The 21734-nt window shown below is 39.8% G+C and overlaps 1 protein-coding gene across 1 annotated transcript in view; it reads right to left on the bottom strand.

The window, feature by feature from the left end:
• The window catches only part of IL1RAPL2 (interleukin 1 receptor accessory protein like 2), a gene marked incomplete at its 3' end in the record, with an annotated part of 360377 nt that overhangs the window by 145467 nt on the left and 193176 nt on the right, over nucleotides 1-21734 (bottom strand). The window contains exons 4-5 of the mRNA XM_083883782.1: nucleotides 16882-17068; nucleotides 10516-10669 (exon numbers count right to left, since the gene is read on the bottom strand). Of these exons, the coding sequence (XP_083739908.1) occupies nucleotides 10516-10669; nucleotides 16882-17068 (341 nt within the window). The remainder of the gene's footprint in view (nucleotides 1-10515; nucleotides 10670-16881; nucleotides 17069-21734) is intronic.

The following is a 21734-nucleotide window of genomic DNA, read 5'->3' as shown; positions in this document are numbered from 1 at the left end:
TTTTTCTCTTACTTACAAAAGGTCAACCAATGCTATCAAAGACAAAAAATAGCTTGGTTGGTGCTGATGAAAATTAAGAACATATTTTCCATTCCGCTCCATGATATCAAAGACAAACAAGGTACTTAACACACAGAGCATATTTTTGTATGTCCTTTCAACTTAAAAATTGCAAGGCACAGAGCAAACATCAGTAAGTTATTAGCTCCAGTCTTCTGGTGAACTTCATAAGAGCAACATGAGAGCCTGAAGCAATACTACTACTGTCAGATCTCATAAGCTAAACAGGGTCAGGCCAAACAGGCACTTGAATAAGGCACCTTTGAGGATCACATCACTGCAGCAAGAAATAATGCTGACAATTCAGTAGTGAGCACTATTCCTTCCACAGCAGAACTTTTCATCTCAGATACACAGCTACAAGTGCCAGGCAGCACAAACCAGTTTTGAAAGGCATCAACATTGTGCTGTGAAAATATAATCCTGATCTCCAGATCAAGTTAAAGGAGCACTATTCACCTATTAAAATTTCTCCAGTCATTTCAAAGGAACAAGACAGCCATTGCTTCCTGTTCTCAAGCTTTTCTTATGAGACAAAACATTAGGCAAGATTTGCAGTTTCTCTGAATGGTAAAGCTGCATTTTCGGTGGACAAGGCTATCTGCTCACTCAAGTGTATCTATTTTACCATTAGCAAAATGGTTTCAGGAGCAGTGTTATTTTGTCTCTGTGCATCTATCTGCCTATCTATTATTAATAAAGAAGAAAGAGCATCCAGCCTACACTTTCATGATGAAGGAAGCCTCCACTAACACAGAAAATGAAAACATACAACTTTTTTTCAGTGTGCGTGCTTTACCTCACTGTTGTGGGCAAAACCCCCACAATCCTATAATTTATCCTAAGTCACCTCCACTGCTGAAAGCACAATACACTTAGAGAATGGCTCAGCAGCTCCCGGAATGAACAGCAGTTTTTAAAGTGGGAGCTCATATCTGACATTTACAGTATATAGTCAGTGATTCAGAGAGCTACAGTTGCTGTGCACAAAGACAGATCATTGGAGAAATGAGCAACACATAGCATGTGTGGAAGCCTTGGCTGTCCACATCAGTAAATTAGACAATACCAAATAATCAATGCTACAAACTGCAAACTGCTGATTTAAGGTGGAAGGAAAAAGCCATGATGTTCAAGAACATGACAGAGAACTAGGGGGCAACATAGGTCAATAAAAACTAATGCTATTTGCCATTCTAATTACTTTGCATGTTCATGAGCCAGGAAGGCAGGCTGTGGAGCTGTAAGTAAAGTGCCAAGAGTACTGACACTATATATAATTCATAGACTGCAGCATATTGCTACATTTCTCACTGCCCTTAGAACTTGCAGTTTCTTCAGGAGATATGGAGGTAATACCTAATGTTTATCTTTCAATCTCATTTTTCATGAACCCTGTATTAACAGGTCACTCTGGTGAATGGAAAAGTCATCAATCTGGGTCACTTGAGGGACTGCAAACAGAGGAGCTTTTATCCTTGAGGATATATTTTGTTGTCACTTCAACAGTGACACAGTTCAAACAGCAACCACAAATGGGCACATGCATCCCTCAGACAGTGTCCAGATCCTCACCTCACAGGCTCTGATGAGGTGCTCTTGAAACCAGAAGAGTTGGTCCAATTTATCAGGACCTTGCTGGGTGTCAGGGGAAAAAGAGATGTTAAAAGACAGAACAGGACTGGCACTTCTTCCAAGTGAATGGGCATTCTCATTGTACTGCTACCATGCTCTGGACTGAATTTTCTTGTTGACTCTTTGCAGGCACAGAAGTTGCTGCAGATTTATAATGGGGTTTTTGCATGGTTGAACAAGAAATACTCTGAAAAAGGCAGAGAAATTGCTCCATTTTCCAAATGGGGTCAAAAGCAAATGGACACATTTCTCTTGCTGGATCATACTGGGCTTTGCCTGAGGTAGATAGAAAAACTAAAGTCACAACAGAAACCAGTGGCAATAAAGTCTGCGTCTGAGGCAGTTAAGAGGATACCAGACGTAACAAATCGGAATTGAAATTAAAGTTTTAAGATAAATACTTTACTGTGTTACAGAAAGCTAATATTTACAAAACAAAGACCTTGGTAAAAATTAATACAAATCACGTAAAATATATCAAAAGAAAACTCTAATTGTTGGCACTTCCTATATGTAGCTTTAAATAGATAGTTATTTTGGCAATGGTTTGAGAACCCAGCTGTGAAATTCATTTCCTGGTCTTTAAGTACTGTATTTGTCAGCATTTAACCCATTTCTGCCTTGCTTTCTCTCACAGAAAGGAAGGTTTCCTTTAGAAAATAAAAATACTAGAAGATGCAATGCATCATTTATAAGAAAGTGCAGCAGAGGAAATGCTAAGAACAGTATCTACTATCACAGATCTTTTAAAGCTTGGGACTCTCAGTGAAAACTTAATTTGGGGAGGCTTTTTGCTGTCCCTTGCATTTAATGAAAAAGTGATTCCCTGACTGTGTCAAGATATTGCAAAGAAGGAGAAGAGATGAAGTCTTGCTACGGAAATGTGTATTTTATATGAGCAAGTAAATGTCACTTGAGATATGATGTACATGTTATGTATTTTAACATGTCAATATTGTAAATGAACAGGAGGGATTTTCTGTTCCCAAACAGTGTGCAGTATCTCTTCCAGAAGTAAAGAACTTCTGCAGATTTAACTTGTTCACTTTAAGATTTCATTTCCAAATTAACAATAATCTAATTTTCACAGTTGTTGGAACTGCAGTCACAAGCAAGCTGCTTTTCTCTTTGCCTTTTGTTTTGTAAATATCTTCCCATGAAGAATTGGTTTGTCCATATTCTTTTCATTTATTCTCTTTTGGAGTCAAATATTGGTAAAAGTTCTGTTATGAAAAAAAATGTTAAAGGGTGTTTTCCAGGAAGAAAGGCCTTCCTGCATGTACCACTATAAATGCAGTCCATTAGTCAATGGAATGTGCTAACACTATGAACTAAAAAAGAAACTGAAAAATGTTACCAGTTTTTTATCCCCCCTCATTGCTTACATTACATTTGAGGAAAATCTGAAAATGCACTTTATTTTGAGCTCAGCAGCTCTGGTTGGTTAATCCTTGTGTCTTTGTTTGTGACACTATTTGGGTAGTGATACCTAAAGCCACCATGGCACACAGGCAGGTGCCAGGAGAACCCTTTTCCCTGCATTCTCCCAAGCCAACATGTGAAATCCAACCTTACATCAGCCAAGGAAACAGGGTGCAAACATCCATCACCCCCTTGCTCCAGGAGCTTTTTGCACAGGGATTTTTTGCTGTCTGTATTACGAAGTATGGGGGGGAGTTCCGACTTATGGATAAAACTGCTTGTTAAGAACAAAAATGAGTGCTAAAGTAGAAAGTGGCAATATCCCAGTGTGCCCTGACTGTACTCCAGCAGCTCCCCAAGAAGTTGCAGGGAGCAAGTTTCATCTGGAAACAGCACATTTCCTGCCAAAAAGGAGCTCTGGTTGGAGCATTTGCATGGGATACAATAGGGACAGGCACCCTGGGCCATGTCACAAGTCGGGGGGACTGCCAAGCACTGGGAGTGAGCTGAACATCGTTCACAGCAGGCAAAAACAGGCTAAAACTGCCAAGCCAGGAGAGGAGGGAAAGAATAAAAAGCATCTCCCTGGATCCTACAGCTGCTGACAGCTTCAATATCACTTAAAAATTCTGGTGAACACTAAACAGGGGATTTTTTTTTTTTTTTTTTTTTTTTCTTTTGGAGATGTGGAGCTAAACAAATAGAGCACTCAAGAAGGAGCATCTGCTTCCAGGAAAAGAGAGACAGCTCCAAGTACAGCAAACACTTCCCATGCCTGCCAGCACTGGCCATGCAAGGAAGTGAGGAGGAGCAAACCCTGAAGGCCAGAGCAGCTACCACCATCCACACGTCACCATGTTTTACCTTGGAGTGCTTTTCAGGCTGCTTCATCAGGAAAATTCACAGGCTGCTTTAGGCTTTCCTTGAAATGTTTTCTGCTTTATTTGAGACAACAGGCTCTCTGACCCATGCTTGAAAATACAAACAAATAAGGGAGAAGGGAGCTAACAGCTCTCCTCAGAGCTGCTGGCCAAAATCAACAATAAAACACCACTGCACTTCAAGCAACTCCCAGATCCCAGGGATTAGGGGAGATATTGAGTGCTGACAGGAACCAGAGCTTGTATTTGGGGGAAATTTTGGTACCCTATAAGAAAATTCCTGCAAAACATCAATTAAAAATAAAATTAACAGAAATATTCAAAACACCTCATTTCAGAAATGCTGAAAAATTTCAGTAATATACATTAGTAGCTATATGAGTTATTAAAAATAGTACAGCCACAAGTCAAAATAAAATATATTGGCTTACAACAAAGAAGCAATTTGACATAACAAAATCAGAAATACAAAGTGTTGCAATATGACCTTCAATGTTAAAATTACAAAAATGTAAATTAATGTTATTTTCACATGGTGCTCTGATGTTACTGCCTTATTTGATGATTAAATGGTGCTAACAATTTAGCTATAGCTATTTCATCCTATCTCCAAAGAAAAGGCTGGAATATAAAGGCTCAGCAAATAAAGCAACAATAGGAGAGTGATGTCCAGCCTCCATCAGGATCCGAAGGGTCTGCCTTCTCTGCAGAGTGCAACGCCAGGCAGAGATGTCAGAGTTAGTTTGGGTACCAAAAACCATACAAGCAAGTTAACCGGCTCTGCTGGAAAAACTCCTTCACATCTAATTGAGGGACACCTGCACACCAGAGCTCAGGCATGTCCCCAGCCCAGGACCTGTCACAGCACAAAACTGCTGGGGATGTTCAGTTCAGCTTCTGCTCCTCAGCCACCTGCTTTTTTAACCTGAGTCTTATGATGGCCCCGCTTTTAATTACATCTACAAATAATTTTCAGAGCTCAGTGACCTTTCAGAGTGAAACTGGATTTTTGGATAAGTAACTACCTAAGCAACACTGAACCATTTCATAAATCCATTGCAGATTACTAAACTGTTTTATGCCAAAACACTATGCCATTGGGAGAAAATCACAATTACATGTTTTCAGATTTTTGAGTGAACACCAGCTCTTATGTTTAAAACCATAAAAGCAAACCCCTTTTAACAGTCTCGAGTCCAAAGAACATGGAACATTTCAACTCAGTTTAAATAAGCTTTTAATTTATCTTAAGACTTTTTGCTGTGGTTGTTCTGGAAACTGTCAGCAGCCAAAAATATTACCAGTCAACACATCATTTGTATGACTTCAGTGACAATACCTTATCCACCATAAAGTGATAAGGCCTAGAGTGCACTTACAGATGACTGTATAAATTTGACTCTGATCAGCACCCAGTAAATGCTGCCAATGTACCACTGGCCTCAATTAATAATGTAAAGTAGCATATCCAGTTCACAGAGGATTAAAAATGGGCAGAAAAACGACCACTATCAAATGGTGGACATACTTTAACTCATACCCTTACTTCTTTTGTGGTAGCTTCTCTCTCTACAGCCCTAGAGCTGCTGGAAAGTCCAACTAATTGTTTGTCCTTCTAAATCCAATTCACTCCCTTGGTTTAACAATAGCAAATCACCATCAACTACTTTTGCTAATAAAGGGGTCCCAAACCCACAAACAAAATCTAGCAACAGCAGCAGGTGTAATTTGAAAAGTGAGAGATGTAATGAGACTTGAAAGAATTTAATTGAAAAACTATGATCAAAGAGTGAATTCAGGCAGAAACATTCAACTCAAGTAGCCATGTGGAATAATTTGTCATTTACGATGGTCAAAACAGATATTGCTGCATAAATGACTTTTAGGAAAAGCCAGGCATTTTAGCAGCCTGTGAAAAATATGACAGAGTAGAGGATGAAGGAAACTTGGAGGACAGAGCTCCTGGACAGAGTGGTCCAGTAATTCCTGCATGTCACTCCAATCCATCACCAGCAGTTTATGAAGTTGGTCAGATGGCCACCTTCTGCTGTCATGCTGGAAAATAATTCACCAGTACAAGCTTACAAATCACCTCTTTCCACAGGCAGTAGATAGAACAGGGCAATCTCTCCCACTAGCACAGCTGTCCCTGAAGAAACACATCCCTGCCAAACAGCCTCATCTGCCAGGGGCACCCGGGCCACTCTGTGAGAGCAAGTCCTGTTCCCTTCTCAGAGGCATCACCCTTTCCCAAACCTCCAAGGTATGTCTCCTTGCATCTTCTTCTCAGCCTGTGCCCTTACAGACCAGTGATCCAAGGCAAAAAAGAGTGCTGAAGGAGAGATAAACAGAGCAGGTGTTTTTCACAATGGAACCTTTTCACCCTCTAAGCTACTGAAACATTGCTGTGCATCAAGACAGAGTAAACCTGTTGGCAGGGCTGGGGAAAACAAGAAGATGCATAAATTGCCTTTCAAAACCAGCATTACTTCCTATGTTTGGATTTTTTTTTTCTTTTAATCGGAACAGTATAACTGTTCTTCAATAAACATTGGCATTTACAATATGTATTAATATGCTTTTGATTGCTGATATTCCTGAATAACTGTAATTTTAATAAATTCTAATAATGTAGATCATCTGTAACTTTATATTAGTGCATTCAGGTTTTTTTCTGAATAGGTGCACTCTAATTTATTATCTAATTAAAAACCAGGTTTGTGTTACATTTACCCTTTAGAACCCTAGATCACAGTTTCTAATGTCTAGTTTGTCACAACAAAACTACCAAAAAGCAAAGTAAAATGGTATCAATATTTTTTTTACATAGACTGAAGGGTTATGTGTTATTTGCTAAGAGATAACACTGTTGTCATGTTTCTTCAGCAAAAAAGGCTGACAAGACTTGTTTCACATCTGTCTGCATAATATAACAAACCCATGAAGAACTAGTGATGAAAAAGCTGGTTTGTTGACAATCTATTATTGTTAAATGCACCCAAACACCAAGATTTAGGCACTGCTCATTAGTGCTGTATTGTAGCTCAGGATTTTTTCCCTATAAATACATCATGTCAAAATATTTTTCAAATATATTCTAGGCTGCAAGCCTTTCCTTTACAACCCTGAGGAGCTACAGCCTTCTGAAGTCTTTTATCAACTGAATGAACTCAGCTGTTCACTACCCACTGCAGCCAGACAATGACACTGCCAGCCCTATGTCCAGCTGCCCCTTCCTGCAAATGCCATCTGACTTGTTTGATTTCTCCTCTGCTCACCTGCCAATACCCCTCAGGTCCCTCTGTCTGTCTTTGCCTGGCCAGGCATTACACACTGATAGCTTTCAGTTCCCATCTATGACTCCTTTCTTTCTTAAAAATTATCTCATAGTTCCTCATATCATGACTTAGTCACAGAAGAAAGGGAGGAGGAACTGCCCTCCTACTCTAACTGACCCACTGAGATCTTACATTTGGGTCTGAAAAGCCCAGAAGAAAAGACAGGATCCAAAGAAAGCAGACACTGTCCTTGCAGCTCCCTGTTACAGGCACAGCCACTAAGACAACTGTGCTGACACTCAGGCATAGGAAGTTAAGGCAACACCTTCTAATAGCTCTAATGACATCACTGGATTTTGCTGGATAACTAAATAATAAGAGCAGGGTTGTGTCCCCAACTGAAAGCCTCTACTTGAAATAAATCCTCAGGCAACATTGATATAAATACCAAACAGGCAGTCATCTTTCACTCGGCCCACAACTGCTCTCTTGTCTGCTGTTAACTTTGATCAGGCTGGCTTGGGGGATCACATCTTCAGCAAAACTGCTGCATTTGTCTGGGATCTCATTAACTATTCTGATTAGTTTTTACCAACAGCAAGTTAAAATGTTGCATTTGGCTCCTGCATCTTGAACTTTTCCTAAAGCTTTTGATGTAACTTCTGTTATGACAGCACTGCATTTATTCTGATTTCAAGTTTCACTTTAGATGCCCGTTCTGCATTTAGCTATGAATAGCAAATATTTCATATTGCTACTTACATAACTACCAGAATCTTCACAAAGGACTAAAAACCTCATCTACCATATTTGATGTGACTTCAAAGAAGAAAAGATCCTTGTCTTACAATCAAGAGATAAATAACTTCATCCACCTAACTGCTGTGCCTTGTATTTTTGTATACCAGTACACAGGGGTTCAGCAAACACCTGAAAGACCAAAGGGAATGTAAGCCAGCTTCCTCTCTCTCCATGGCAGTGCATCCCTCCTTACTCATGGGAGACATGGAGTTCCCATTTGACTTTCAGAATAACTCTTCAATAACAATTTCAGGTTACCATAGCTGCTAGCAGTGCCCAACAGAGCCTTTCTGTTCATAATCTTTATGTTGGAGGAACTCAGACACTTGCCAATAAATGCCAATTCAGGCATGGTAATAAGTGCCAGTAATAGAAACAGCATTACAAAGCTCCTTCAGAAGAAAGCAGCAAGCAAGATCCTTTCCCCCACATCTGTGTTGCAGGCTAGCAGAGACAATTCTACCCCAGCCATCAGCAGTATTTGCTAACAGTGATTTTAAAGACCAGCAGGTTCAGAAGTTAGAGCTCTGGTTCTCCCTCTATCTTCTCCTGATACTGATACTAATATTTTGATGAGAGCTCATTTTCAGACAGATGAAAAATGGGGCCCAGTGCAACACCAATTCCATTACAAGAAAGACCTGGACATACTGGGATGAGTCTGTGAAGGACCACATCATTTATCCAGCCAAGTCCCTGAGGATGTCAGGTACCTTCTCCCAGCTGTGATCTGACCTCAGGACCACCCTCCTGGCTTGGACAGCAAAACAGTACAAGCAATCCTTTGCTGTTTATTGTACAAGTTTTCTTTGACCTCTCCCCCACAAAGATCTAAACCTACACACATGTAAAATTCACAAACTGAAACAAAACCAAGAGAAACAAACTTGCTCAGCCAAGCTGTGAGATGATATGCTTACATGGTTCCATTACATTTGTAGTTCTTATCCATATTTTCAGGTTTTCATTCACATAACCTTACTAGCCTCTTTCAGATTTCTAGAGATTCAACCAGCAAACACATAACATCAGATATGTCTCCCAAAAATTTCTGTATGGAAAAGGTGTTTATAAACATGTGTTTTTATAAACTAAAAAAATTCAATGCAACATAAATCCACACCAAATTAAAAGGGGAGAATTCTTCTTCTCAAGCATTTTGCGAAAACGAGAACACTAACATATTTCATACTTACATTTTAAATAATTCAGCTAATAAAGCTTTTAATAAGAGAAATATCTGTGATAAATAATATATTTAGCTTAGGACAAATTCCTTAAATTGTGAAGTATAAATACACTATAGTGTTTAAATAGTGAAGAGGACACATGACTTCTAGCAAGGTCATGATGAGAGACAGAGAATAGAATATCCATTGTGAAGAATTGAGTAAAATATATCTCATTTTCACTTTGACAAAGTTAGTTCACATTTTGGTTGGAGACCATCATGCTACTTAGGGTAGCAACTATCTGCAAAGCAGATATTATATCTTCATTCGTTGTATCTTCATTCATATCCCATGTCTAGGGTCAGGTAGGTCAAATCAATACTTCAGAGTTCTGTCCACAGTCAAAAATGGGCAATAAATTACATAGGGCACACAGGGAAAAGAACTCACTAAAAATGAGAAATAATGATAAGAAATAATGCTAAGAATAAAAAACTCAAAATAAAGGGAAGACTTTTTTTTCCAAGAATATATTAGAAACATCGTATGGAATAATTCAGCTTGATATAAGAAAGAGGAATTCTACTAGTTACTGCTTTAAGTAGGGCCTTGTTTTAATCATTATGTGGGGAAAATATCTAACCATTTGTTTATATGGTTTTGTGAGAAAGACTGAAGAAAACCTCAGCTGTTTCCAGGTACTTGCAAAGTTCCACAGACAGTAAAATAATAATTATAGATGTCATACTGTACAGTGGGAATGAAAAGGAAGCAGGAATGTATCAGTAGACAATACTTTATTTAGCTGTTCATTTTTGGTACCTGGCAAAAATAGACAGAAAAATATTGCTGTCTGGTAAATACTACATGGAGTCAGAACCATAGAGTGTATGACCTCCTGACAAGCAAATTACTTTGTTTTGACAGTCCAATACTGCTAACTTCATTCTTAGAATAGGTTGTGCCATACTCTTCTCTAAAGACAATCCCTAGACAAGAAAAGCTGATAATCAGAAATTAAATGAAACCTTAAAAATATGGAGCATTTCCAGGTTTTGTACAGAGCAAAAGATAGAAACACTCTTCTGTGGAAATTTAGAAGATCTTGATATAAATTTCCTGACTGCTCAGCTACTGGGATATGCTTTGGAGTTACTTCTGTCAAACAGATACACTGACAGATTTCCCCGACATGTGAATACCATTTTTTTCTTACAATTTCAAAGCTTTATATTTTTCCTATTGGCATAGAAAAAAGAGTCTTACCAGTAACCTTGAATTCAACTGTCCTTCGTATAAGCTTGCCTTCAAACTTTAGTTCACAAGTATAATTTCCTCCATCTTCTTCCTGGACCTCTTGAATTAAGAGAGTATTTCCCTTCTGAATTACAACGTTTCTCCACATTTTTGGCTCACATTCCTGCAGAAAAAAATCCAGTGCCAAAATTACCTGGCTTGTACAACATAGGACAGTGTTGCCTGATCAGATTGTCAATATTATACATAAGGAAACAACCACCTAGATCTATTTTGCAATTAAAATTCAGATACAATTTCAGAAAGCATAGAGATCTGAAATTGGAATTAATTTGAGGACTGAAATTAAACAGAAATGTTTTTAAGGTTCAGTTGTTCCTACTGTATTACATGGGCTGTGTTTAATACATGGTGCCCTCAAGCAATGGTTAAGTATCTTCTTTTTCTTCATAACAACTGCCGAGACATCTCCTTTAGGATGGACCATTAAAATACGTCTCTATTTGGAGGGAGTAAGGGCAACATCTGTTAAGAGCTAGCCTCAAGGCAAATTTTAAACATAGTCCCAAGCCAGAACCATTTACCAATAGAAGAAAACAGGAGGAACAGCAGTTTTTGGAGAGAATTCAGAAGCCTGATTTCCTTACTGCCTTATTTCTCATCACCAGCTTCTCCAACACCTGCTGAGCTTTGATTCAGCCTTTTCCCATCACCAGGCACTTTGCAACATCACCCCCATACTCTGATGCAGGACATGGTACTGATAGCCTGCAGCTCTCACAGGTTCGTGACCCACAGGGTCCTTAGCTGTTGTTTGGCAGATTTAGGTTCATTGCTACAAACTGTGGTCCTATTGGAACAGCATTTGAGTCCTTCTGGATAGGGTAGGGTGTGATACAGTGCAAGAAGAAGCTCTCCCCTTCCTAATACACTGGGTCCTTGCAGGCAGATCAGCTACCTTCCATGGGAACAGCACTCATGACTGAATTGTTCTTGGAATGCTCTGAACAAAAAGCATGGGCCAAATCTAATCATTGTCTCTTGAAAATGGCACCTTATGATTTATTGTCTCTAAATACCTTTAACATCAAGCCTGTTCTGTCTGCAACAAAATCATACTTTTGGAGTTCTCTGAAGCACTCAGCAGTCCCAGCAGTTTGAGAGTCTCTGGCTAATCTCGTACCCAGGAAACACGAAGCAACATAGGGCCTGAGTATCTTCAATGCCCCTCTACTCCCTCTCTCAAGGTGGCAGCTTGGAATAAGCTCTCAGACTGCTGCAGTCTCACATCAGCTACATCAGGCTCAGCAACTTCAGAGGCTGGTGACATGCCCACACCTATGCCCCATTTTCTGCTCGTCAGCAACAGCAGTGTCAGAAACACAGAAAACAAAATAGAACAAAGCTTTCTCTTAAGAAAACAACCAAACAAGAAAACACGTCAACATGCAAATACGTTGTACCACAGTAAGAGATCAGCGTGACACAAACATAAATTTTTCATGGACTCCATACGCATTCCGAATCCATGTCAGGTTCTAAATTAAAGGGCAAATAGAAAATAGAAATAATAAAAATAGAAAAAATAAAAAGACAGGACTGAGAGTTTCTGGCCTTGCACTTGAAAAGGGAGCACTGAAGAAATCTCCCTGCCCCTAGGAGGCCAAATTCGGTTACTATATGATCAGATCTCAGATTTGGGAGCTGTGGAACACTACTGCAGGCCACAGAGTGATGTCTGTTACCTCTCTCTGTTTCCAAAGTACAGCTGTAAGGGAAGCATCATCTCGTCTTGCAAGTGAAGTTTAGCTAACACTGGTGATAGAGAATGACCAGAATCCAGACCCCATATACTGTGCTGAGACTCACTCAAGACACGAATCTGAGCCAGGAAATGCCATTAAATCCTTTCTGATTTGAGGTCAGTATTTTAGTTCTACTGAAAGGTACATCAACCACCTACTCGGAGTGTAGGTTAAATCTGAACACTTGGGTTAAGAATACCATTCAGTCCTATTCAATCCTAATTTAGAAGGAATACAATTCCCAGAACACACAAAGTAAGTATATTTCAGATATGCACCCTTTAGTGCAGCACTGAAATAACCTATCACATGTTACCAGTTTTATATTCTCTACTTTATTTTTAAAAGTATAGGAACAAAGAGATGGAAGATACGTTTTTATATGCTTTATATTTTACATACAAGTTTGCAATAAGAAGGATGACACCTTTATTGCTACAAAGATAAATGATTTAGCAAATACAATGTTTGTGCTATTGTGATTTTACATAGAGAAATTGTTCTGGTGGAATTGTACCACTAATTTCCTAATTATTTTTTTTGTATCTTCTTGAAACACTTCCTATTAAAGATTATTTATAAGTCTTTCTTTCCCAGATTTCAGCTAATTATTTTTTATTCTGCTGACGATGCAAGCTTTAAAAAAGTATGTTGAAAACGCTTGTTTATTTATTTAAAAGACAAAACTAAAAGCAAAAAAGGGGAGAAGCTGGAAAATGGCTGAGAAAATTCTTTCTAGTTTTTATACTGTGGAAGCAACCTAGACTTTAAAGTTGGAGGTCTGCTAATATCCCTAGAAGGGTAAGTGCTCAATTGTATGACTCATTTCATGGAATCACAGAATAGTTTGGGTTGGGACCTTACAGATTATCTCATCCCAACTCCTGCATGGGCAGGGACACCTTCAGTAAACCAGGTTGCTCTAAGCCCCATCCAAATTGGGGTTGAACCCTTCAAGAAATGATGAGTCCACAGCTTCTCTGGGCAACCTGGGCCAGTGCCTCACCACTCTCAAAAGAAAAAATTTAATATCTAATCTGAACCCTCCTTCAGTCCAAGGCCATTCCCTCCCATCCTTTCACTACATGCCCTTGTGAGAAATTCGTCTCCATTCACCTTCCTAAGCCCCCTTCATGTACTGAAGGTAATCTAAGTTCTCCCCAAAGGCTTTATCCAATTAATTGCTCTTTTCTGCTTCTGCAATATGTTTACCTGCTAGAAGAATCTGTAAGTTTCTTTATCTAGAATATTTACTTTCCTTAGACATCTGAAACATTTTGGGGCTTTTCCCCCCAGCAATTAAGGTGTGCACTATTATTCTTTTTTTCTTCTTCCTAGAAATCTAAGTGTCAGTACCTCAAAAGTCCTTTTTTTTCTGAGTAGATAACAACTACCTGTAGATAATAACTACAACTGTCCTTCACCTGACATTTTGGTTTTCTTTTAGCCCTCCTTTCAACCCAGTAGTAGAAAAGACATGACGGAAATGGATTAAGACTCCACACTCAAGATGTAATATGCCTTTTCCATCTGCCAGCTATTTTTCATGAAACTGCTCTTACTCTTAAATCCCATTCATTCAATCATGCCTTGACACACACATTTACTTCAAATAAAAATCCCATATGTCTTGTCAAAACAGTTCTAATAGGCATAACTGAGCTGAGCATATATCAATGGCATTAATTGGGAAAATCTTTAAAAATAAATATTTAATGCAGTGTAATTCTAGCCAGAAGTTAAGTTCATACTACTGTTAAAACAAATCCTCACAGCAAATGTTACATTACATACTGGGTGGGCATGTGGAATTCTATTCAGGCATAATTAAGAGCACGTTTAAATTACAGTTAACTCCCAGTAAATTGATGCAATTACTAGCTCAGAGTCACTAATCCCTCAACACAGAGAAGCCTTTCAGAAAGCAGAGCAGATTCTGCACATGGTGCGCTGGCATCATCACTGTCCTGTCTGACGGTCACAAGTCCAAACTCCCAGACTACCAGTGAACTGGCAGGTTCTTATGAACATAAGGATTTCTCTTTTCAGCAGAAGGGATAAAGAAGGAAATCGCAAGGACTTCCTCATGTTTATCTATCTATCTATCTATCTATCTATCTATCTATCTATCTACTGTTCTATTTTAAACAACTTACATTTTTGGGTGAAAATCCCAAAACATTCCAGCATAATGGAAAAGAATATCCCCCCACCCTCCCCCTGGCTCCCACCAGTCCCTTCAGAGCAGATTTACTCAAGAAGGTGGCTTTATGTACACATCAAGCTTAAAATCCAAGGTAGGGGAAGAAACTCGAGGATCCAGTGTGCTAGGACCAGAAATGGATCCTTTCTTTGGAAACTGATGGTCAGATCCTAAGGCAGGATAACACTTTACACTGTTCTTCAGGAAAAGAGGTTTGCTTTTTATTACTCACATTGCCTCCCACAGCATATTCTTAAGTCCCAGACTGCAATTTGTAGGGGTTACCCCAGTATTCACCAAATTATTTTGAAATCCATATAATTATATATTTTCTAGAAATTGGACTTCTGCACTTTTGAATATTTTATTAGACTTTCATTAAGAGTAACATAATAGTCTCTAGAATGTCCCAAACTCTGTTCAGGAATAACTTTCAAGGGATTACCTGTGCAACATTAATATTGTGATTGCACACTGCTGAGCTTCCTGACTCAGGTCTAGGTAACAAAGATGTTTCTCTAAGAGCCAAACTGATAACTCGTTATTGTTAATTATAGATAAGAAGGTGTATGTAGTAGGCTATCTCACTCATGTCTCTTTTCACTATCAAGTCAGAGTAAAGGTTGTCAACTTCGATTATCTCACTGTTATCATCCAATGACATCAATTCTGTTCAGTTTCCCCTCAGTGATGATTTGTCAGTCAGCTGTCACCCTCCAGCCTGGTGTCACACAAGCTGTGTGTGACTCCCAGACAGCACAGGTGGGATTGTGGAACAGACCCTTCCACTCCCTGTCTTGGTCAGTACAAAGCATAATGTGTGGGGCTGCACATGCATCTTTAGACTCATTCTGCTCCATGGCAGCTGAAGATCATTTCTGCCAGGCTACTTTTCAGTGTGCTTTTGCAAAAACTTGAGATCTTCAGTGATCTCATGTTCAGTAATACCAAGAGGTAGAGAGGGCAAGAAGCAGCTTCTCTTCAGTATCCTCTTCACTCTGAGATTTTAGACTTCATGTGCTGAGACAGGATTTGGGATCAAAGATCCTTGTGAGCCCCTTCCAATGCAGGATATTCTATGATTAACTAAATCATATGTTTGACATATGAAGAGCACTGAAGATATCAACCCATATGCTGAGAGAAAAGAGCTTCAACTGCTGAAAGAAAAACTTTATTCACACTAACAGTGGGTTATGGCACACAATTTGTTACAATAAGATTTGTGAGATTTCTGTATTAAACCAAATAAATGACAATTTTTATAATTGCTCTTTTCAGCTGCAACCTGCTAAGGAGGAAAAAATCTGCTAGTCTGCCCATATTGCTTATTTCTTACAAAATAATGTATGAATGTATTCTTTAAAGAATGTTATTAAGGTTGGCAAATCAAGCACTGCAAATTTAGGCTTTAACTAGTTTGTATGTTTTCTGTCTGTATTACCTGAACCAAGCTTATCCTAAACTACTAAAATCCAAATTCTGTTTTTCACAGATCCCACTGAACTGCTCCTCTTACCCAACTATTTCTGGTTCCTTCTGACTCTCAGCTCTTAATTCTTCTCTTAGTTGAGGGTCTTAGCCCTCAACTAATACCTGAGGGCTTTTCAAATATCAGACTTTGGCCCAGGTCCAGACAACAGGCAAAATTTGCCAGACCTTGCTGTGGTCTCACTACCTGATGTTTGCCAGCCAACTGATATTTTACTCCTTCTCCTGCTTTCTTGGGGAGCTACAGAAACATATCACCAATACATCTGCTGATGAAAGCGGTGTATGATACTTGACAGGCCTTGGAGAAGGTGCAGGCAGATGAGTTACCTGGAAAGTAGTAAAAGTATCTAACTGACCTCAGTTAAAATTAACTGACTTCACAACAGTTACTCAATGAACCTCAGCAGATTTCTGTGCAGACTCCAGGAGACTTCAGTAAAGATTTACAAGTCTTGGTGAAATTACCCAACAGACTCCATAAAAATTAATAGGGCAGCACAACTGAAGCTGGCGGTGCTGATACACCTTTGGCTCCATTGCAGGTGCCTCCCCTTGTTTCTACTCCAGTGTCATGCAGGGAGACAGCACACCTAGGTGCAAACTAGTACAGAGGCACTGTGGTTTGGGAATTGTGGTACTGCTGCTGGAAAAATCCTGTGAGGTCTCTCACAGAACATCCTCGTTGATACTGATTTCTGTTGGACAATGACTATGCTGGGTAGTTTTACCTGCAAAAATGTCATACTGGGAGAACACTCTCCAGACCAGTCCCAAACCACTGGTGAATCAGAGGAAGTCAGGGCTAAGCCTCACTAAAAATAGTGAAATTTTTGAGCAGTTTCAGCACAACAGCAATCAAACAGCAATAGTTACCTTGTACCACACCACATCTGGCTCTTGACCGGCTGTTTTGTAATCCTCAATATCAGGACAGGAGATTGTCTTTCTCTTAGTGACTTCTGATTTTTCCAGATATCTGATCTTGCTGTTGTAGCAAAGCCCAGATTCATTCTGAGCTACCGTCAAGGACATGGACACCTTCATGCAATACGTTGAGTTTCTGCAGGGACAGAAAGATGGTTTCATTTATCCTTTTCACCATGTTTGTTTCAGTAACATTAAGTTTCTTTGCTAAGCTCCCATTTTCACGAACACTTGAGTGACACATTCAAATAGTGACAGCCACACTGTGCATTTCCAGCACAGAGGAATTACTAGGAAACATAAAGACTCACTTCTGACGCACTGTGAAGACTATGGAGAACCTTGAAGAAATATTGTTGACAAGTGATCCAACCCAGCACAACAAGTCTTTTGAGCTTGCAAGTCTACGAACACAGGAACCTGTTGGCATCTCAAATGTTGGTCAGGATACATTGTCCCATTTCCTCTGTATCCCCCCCACACTTATCCTCACCCTTGTTCTCTTCCACCTTCAGATTTCACTCCAGTGTGCAGTGCTGTACATTCGAGAAGAAGGGTTATGTGCTGGATGTTAAAGCACATCACACAGGAAGGACTTCCCCCTGAGAAGGAACCCCTGTACAGAATTCTACAGCACATGATACTGTGGTGGGTTGACTTGGACCAGCTGCCAGCTTCCCATCAGCTGCACCCTTTACTCCCCACAATGGGATGGGGAGGAGAAAATAAAATGAAAAAGCTAATGAGTCAAGAAAAAGAAAAGGAGACCACTCACCCACTACTGTCACAGACAAAATAGACTTCACTTGGAAAATAAGTATTTTAATTAATTGCAAATTATAATAGGTTTGATGGTAAGAAAGATAAAAAAACTAAAACACATTCCACCCACATCCTCTTCTTCTTCCTCTACCTCTCCCACCCTAAGTGATGCAGGGTTAGTTGGGGGGTTGTGGTCTGTCCATAACATCTCCCTACCACCTCTTTCTCCTCATGAGCTCCCCTGCTCCAGCATGGACTGCCCATGGCTGCAACTCCTGTCACAAAAATCAGGTCTCCAGGACCCCTCTCTGGCCACAGCACAGTGGCTGCTGGGGCCTGGGGTACCAAAGAACCCCAAGAATCCTGAGATATATTAGGGCACTATAAACACAACCAGCTCTGTTCCCATTCCACATGATCATGCAAACAGGATTAAAATCCTTCAGCCTTGCAGCTTTAGCAGAACTATTAGACACACACCCTGATGTACTGTGGGGCATTGGCACTCTGGGGAGGGCAGGTCCAGCCCAGGCTGCCAGCTCTGCCCCTCATCCCATGCTGTGGAGAAAAAGCCACAATATAATAGGACTCTTCCTCCCACTGTGCATCATTCTGTCATTTTAATTGATTGTGCCACTACCAAGAAAGCCTGGAGCAAACCTGCCATGCTGGTGGTTACTCCCATTGAAGGGAGCTGTGGAGAGCTCTTGTGGGAAGTGGTTTTTTTCTTGGCTTTGACACTGCTTTCTCTATCACAACTCTGCCCAAACTGGTTTAGCTAAGGCCAGAGGGTGCCCTGTGCACCCAGAATGTGATCCATCAGTCAACTCTGACACTAAGACATTGGCTGCTCACTCCCATCAACTAGACCCAGGACAGTGTTTTTTATTTAAAAAAAAAAAAAGTCCAACATGCTCCATGACAAATCTTCTCTTAAATTTCCTTCTGTCAAGTGAGCCTGTAGTTAGGAAGAAAATAGAAGGGTCTACAGGGACACTTCGCCAGAGCTCAAAGCCTCATGCTAAACAAGTGCTGGCAAAACATTGCAAATGGGTTCTTGTCAACGGTGTGGCATGAGCAGGTATTGGCAGATAGAGTCATTTGCAAGGCAAATCAGGAGGCAGTCCTCAGAAACTTCCCATTTTCAGCATCATTAGTGTTATGCATTCAGCAAAACCACAGACTTCGCCCTTCCTACTCAGTTTTCCTCAAAATGCCACTTGTACATCTGTGTGAGAATTGGTGGATATTTTGTCGGTTCCTCCACCTCTGAGAGAAAAGGCTCACTTTGCACACTGACGTGATGTTGTGTTTCAGTTGAAAGTCTATAATAAACTCTCATTCTCACAAACTGTACAAAGCATATTATTTTACCTGAAAGAAAATTTCTCTGGACTGAAAACAATCCATAATTCGGGGTGGGCTTATATAATTTAGGAAAATAAGCCAACTTCCTCCTAAATTGGCTTTTGAAAAAGGTTACCCTTCTTGTAGGAAGAAAACAAAACATATTTGAGAGTTTTTACAGCAATGAAAATCCACAAAATATGGATTCAGCCACTCAGTATAATCAATAGTAATTAATCAGTAATGATTATTTAGCTTTCCTGAATGACTTTAAGTATTACTGAGTGCAAGTAAGGTCACATGAGCTCAAAAATAATGACCCAGGCTAATAAAAAATAATGTCTTTGAATAGTTGTCCATTACTTGGTGTTATTTGATAGTGCTGTATTTTCTCCTAACAATCTTGCATTATTTAGATTGCATTTTGAACAGCGCTGGAGGCTACTTCTATTTAAAATGCTTCCTGGAAGCACAACCTAAAATGCAGTACCCTTTTCATTAGTTACAATTAGAATTGAGTAGAATTGAGGAAACTAAGTGCCTGGTGACTACTATCACTTTTGTTCACACTCCATGACCAAGACAATAAATCTATTCAGGCTCATGATGAAGAAAGCCCTCAACTAAGCCAAAAGCAATAGACTTGAAAGCTTCATGGATGCTTCTTCACCAGCCACTCACATCACTGTTGCTGCTGGTAATCCAGAAAAGGGCAATTTCTGCAGGAATGTCAGTGACTGAAGCAAGAGTCTTCCTTTAATCTAGTCAGCTCTGAGAAACAGTGGCATTCCAAGTGCAAAAGGAATCAGTTGTTTAATAAAACAATCAGCCTTGCTGTTTTTCTTAGTTTTGAAGAAGTCTGGGAGCTGAAGTCTGCTGAAGTTGTGAGCCATTGCTCCCTGTGCTGGGCAAGGCTGGGGAGTTAGATTTCTTCTCTCAGCAACTGATACATCTGTGCTGATTTTTTCTTGGTGTCTTCCCTGTCTGATGGGTTCTGGAGGAATAAAGGGGCTCTCTAAAGTTGAGAACTCAGATGGGGGATCACAAAGAGGATTGGTACAACTTTCTTTCTAGCACCTGGCAAAAAGACAGGAACAGAGTAGTCTGGCCACACAGGGCAATGATAGGAGCTCACCTAAAGATTTCTCTCAGGAATCCCATAGAGATGCTGTGTTGGGAAGGCATCCAGTTCTTTCTTCCCAATTGTGTTCAGGACCCCTGCATCCACAAGTGCTCTCCTTCATGAGCTGCATTTAAGTTGTTTATGATAAGGCTCTTTTTCCTCTTTTTTTTTTTTTTTTTTTTTTTTTAGAGGTATGTAGAAAAACTAGCACAAACCCCACGTTTTTGCTTTTCTTCTTTCAGAAGCTAAGCAGATGGCCTATGAATTATTAAAAGGAGGATCCACTTTTGCTTTTCAGTACATGGTCATGGAGCTTGGTGGGGGAGGTCACTGCTCCCAGCAGTCTCTGGCTGGCAGGAAAGGTTATATGGCCATTTTTAATGAGGAAAGCCAGACACAAGAACAACAGATAACACCACCAAAGCTACAGGTAACCTGAGCTTTGCTGTCAGAAACAGTGGCCAAAAGGACTGAAAAGCAAGCAGCTTCCAGGTGGATGAGCAAGATGCTGGAGGGCTTCCAGTGGTGATCTTAGTATTGAGGGGCCAGGTAAGAAGAGTTGTACCTAAGTAGAGAATGTTGGAACCCACACAAACCTGTCAGGCGACATTTTCCACATATGTGTAAAGGAAATAAACCCAGGCTCTGGAAGTGGGTCTTTCAATAATTTTTCTTTTCTGAAATGTTTCCAAACCAATTATTTTCCACAGGAGCTGATTTTCTAGCGGGTTCTAATTTGATAAGAAGTAGTAGTGGTCATACAGGGAACAGGAAGAAGAAAAGAAAGAACCACTCCACAGTGCAAAGAAAAATTGTCTTACATTTTCACACTGAAACTAAGATCTCTAATTCTCTACTTCAAGGGAATAGTTACACACTGGGCCTACTCTCTCGACTGGAAACAGGAAGAAGGGCTTAGCTTTGCCAGAGTTCACAAAGCAGCTTCCTTTGTTCTGGTGGCAAGGCATCTGTAATCCCCAGGCCACCTGGAGCTGGCTCTGAACCACAAACTGAAGCCAGCTTCGAACCCAATAGAAAAGCAGAGGGAGAACCAAGGGATTTTAACAGGTCTCAAAACAAAAGCAAGCAAAACTGTGTTTGGCTTGACTTCGAAGCAAGGACAGAAGGGAAAAAGGAAGGATATAAAGAAATGGATAAGGACATTTGAAATTGCAGTATCAGTCCCTGAATTATTTTTCATCTTGTTTTGGATTCAAGACAATTAATGAGCCCTAAGGCTGAATTCAAATTAAAGTAAACATTCACAACTTTGGGGAAAAAACCCTTTTATTTGCATTTGTGTTTCTCCAAAGTGAAGGTGGTTTGTTAAAAGAGTCAAGTAAAAACTTTTGTCTCTAATACGCTCAGATCTCCCGCAACCACCTCCATTTATTAATTTTCCTGTAAAGAGGAAGGAGGCAGAAATGTAGTTGAATATTTTATATCTACTAGACTGAAAAACCCTACCTAATTGTGAATTGCATATTTACACAAGATGATTCACACTAGATTTTTTCCCCCTACAGATTCATTTTTCATTCTACTGGGTTTTTTATTACATTCTAAGACT

Source organism: Zosterops lateralis, assembly GCF_965231275.1.
Source record: "Zosterops lateralis genome assembly, chromosome: Z".
Classification (NCBI taxonomy): domain Eukaryota; kingdom Metazoa; phylum Chordata; class Aves; order Passeriformes; family Zosteropidae; genus Zosterops; species Zosterops lateralis.
This window is presented reverse-complemented; position numbering and strand designations above follow the sequence as displayed.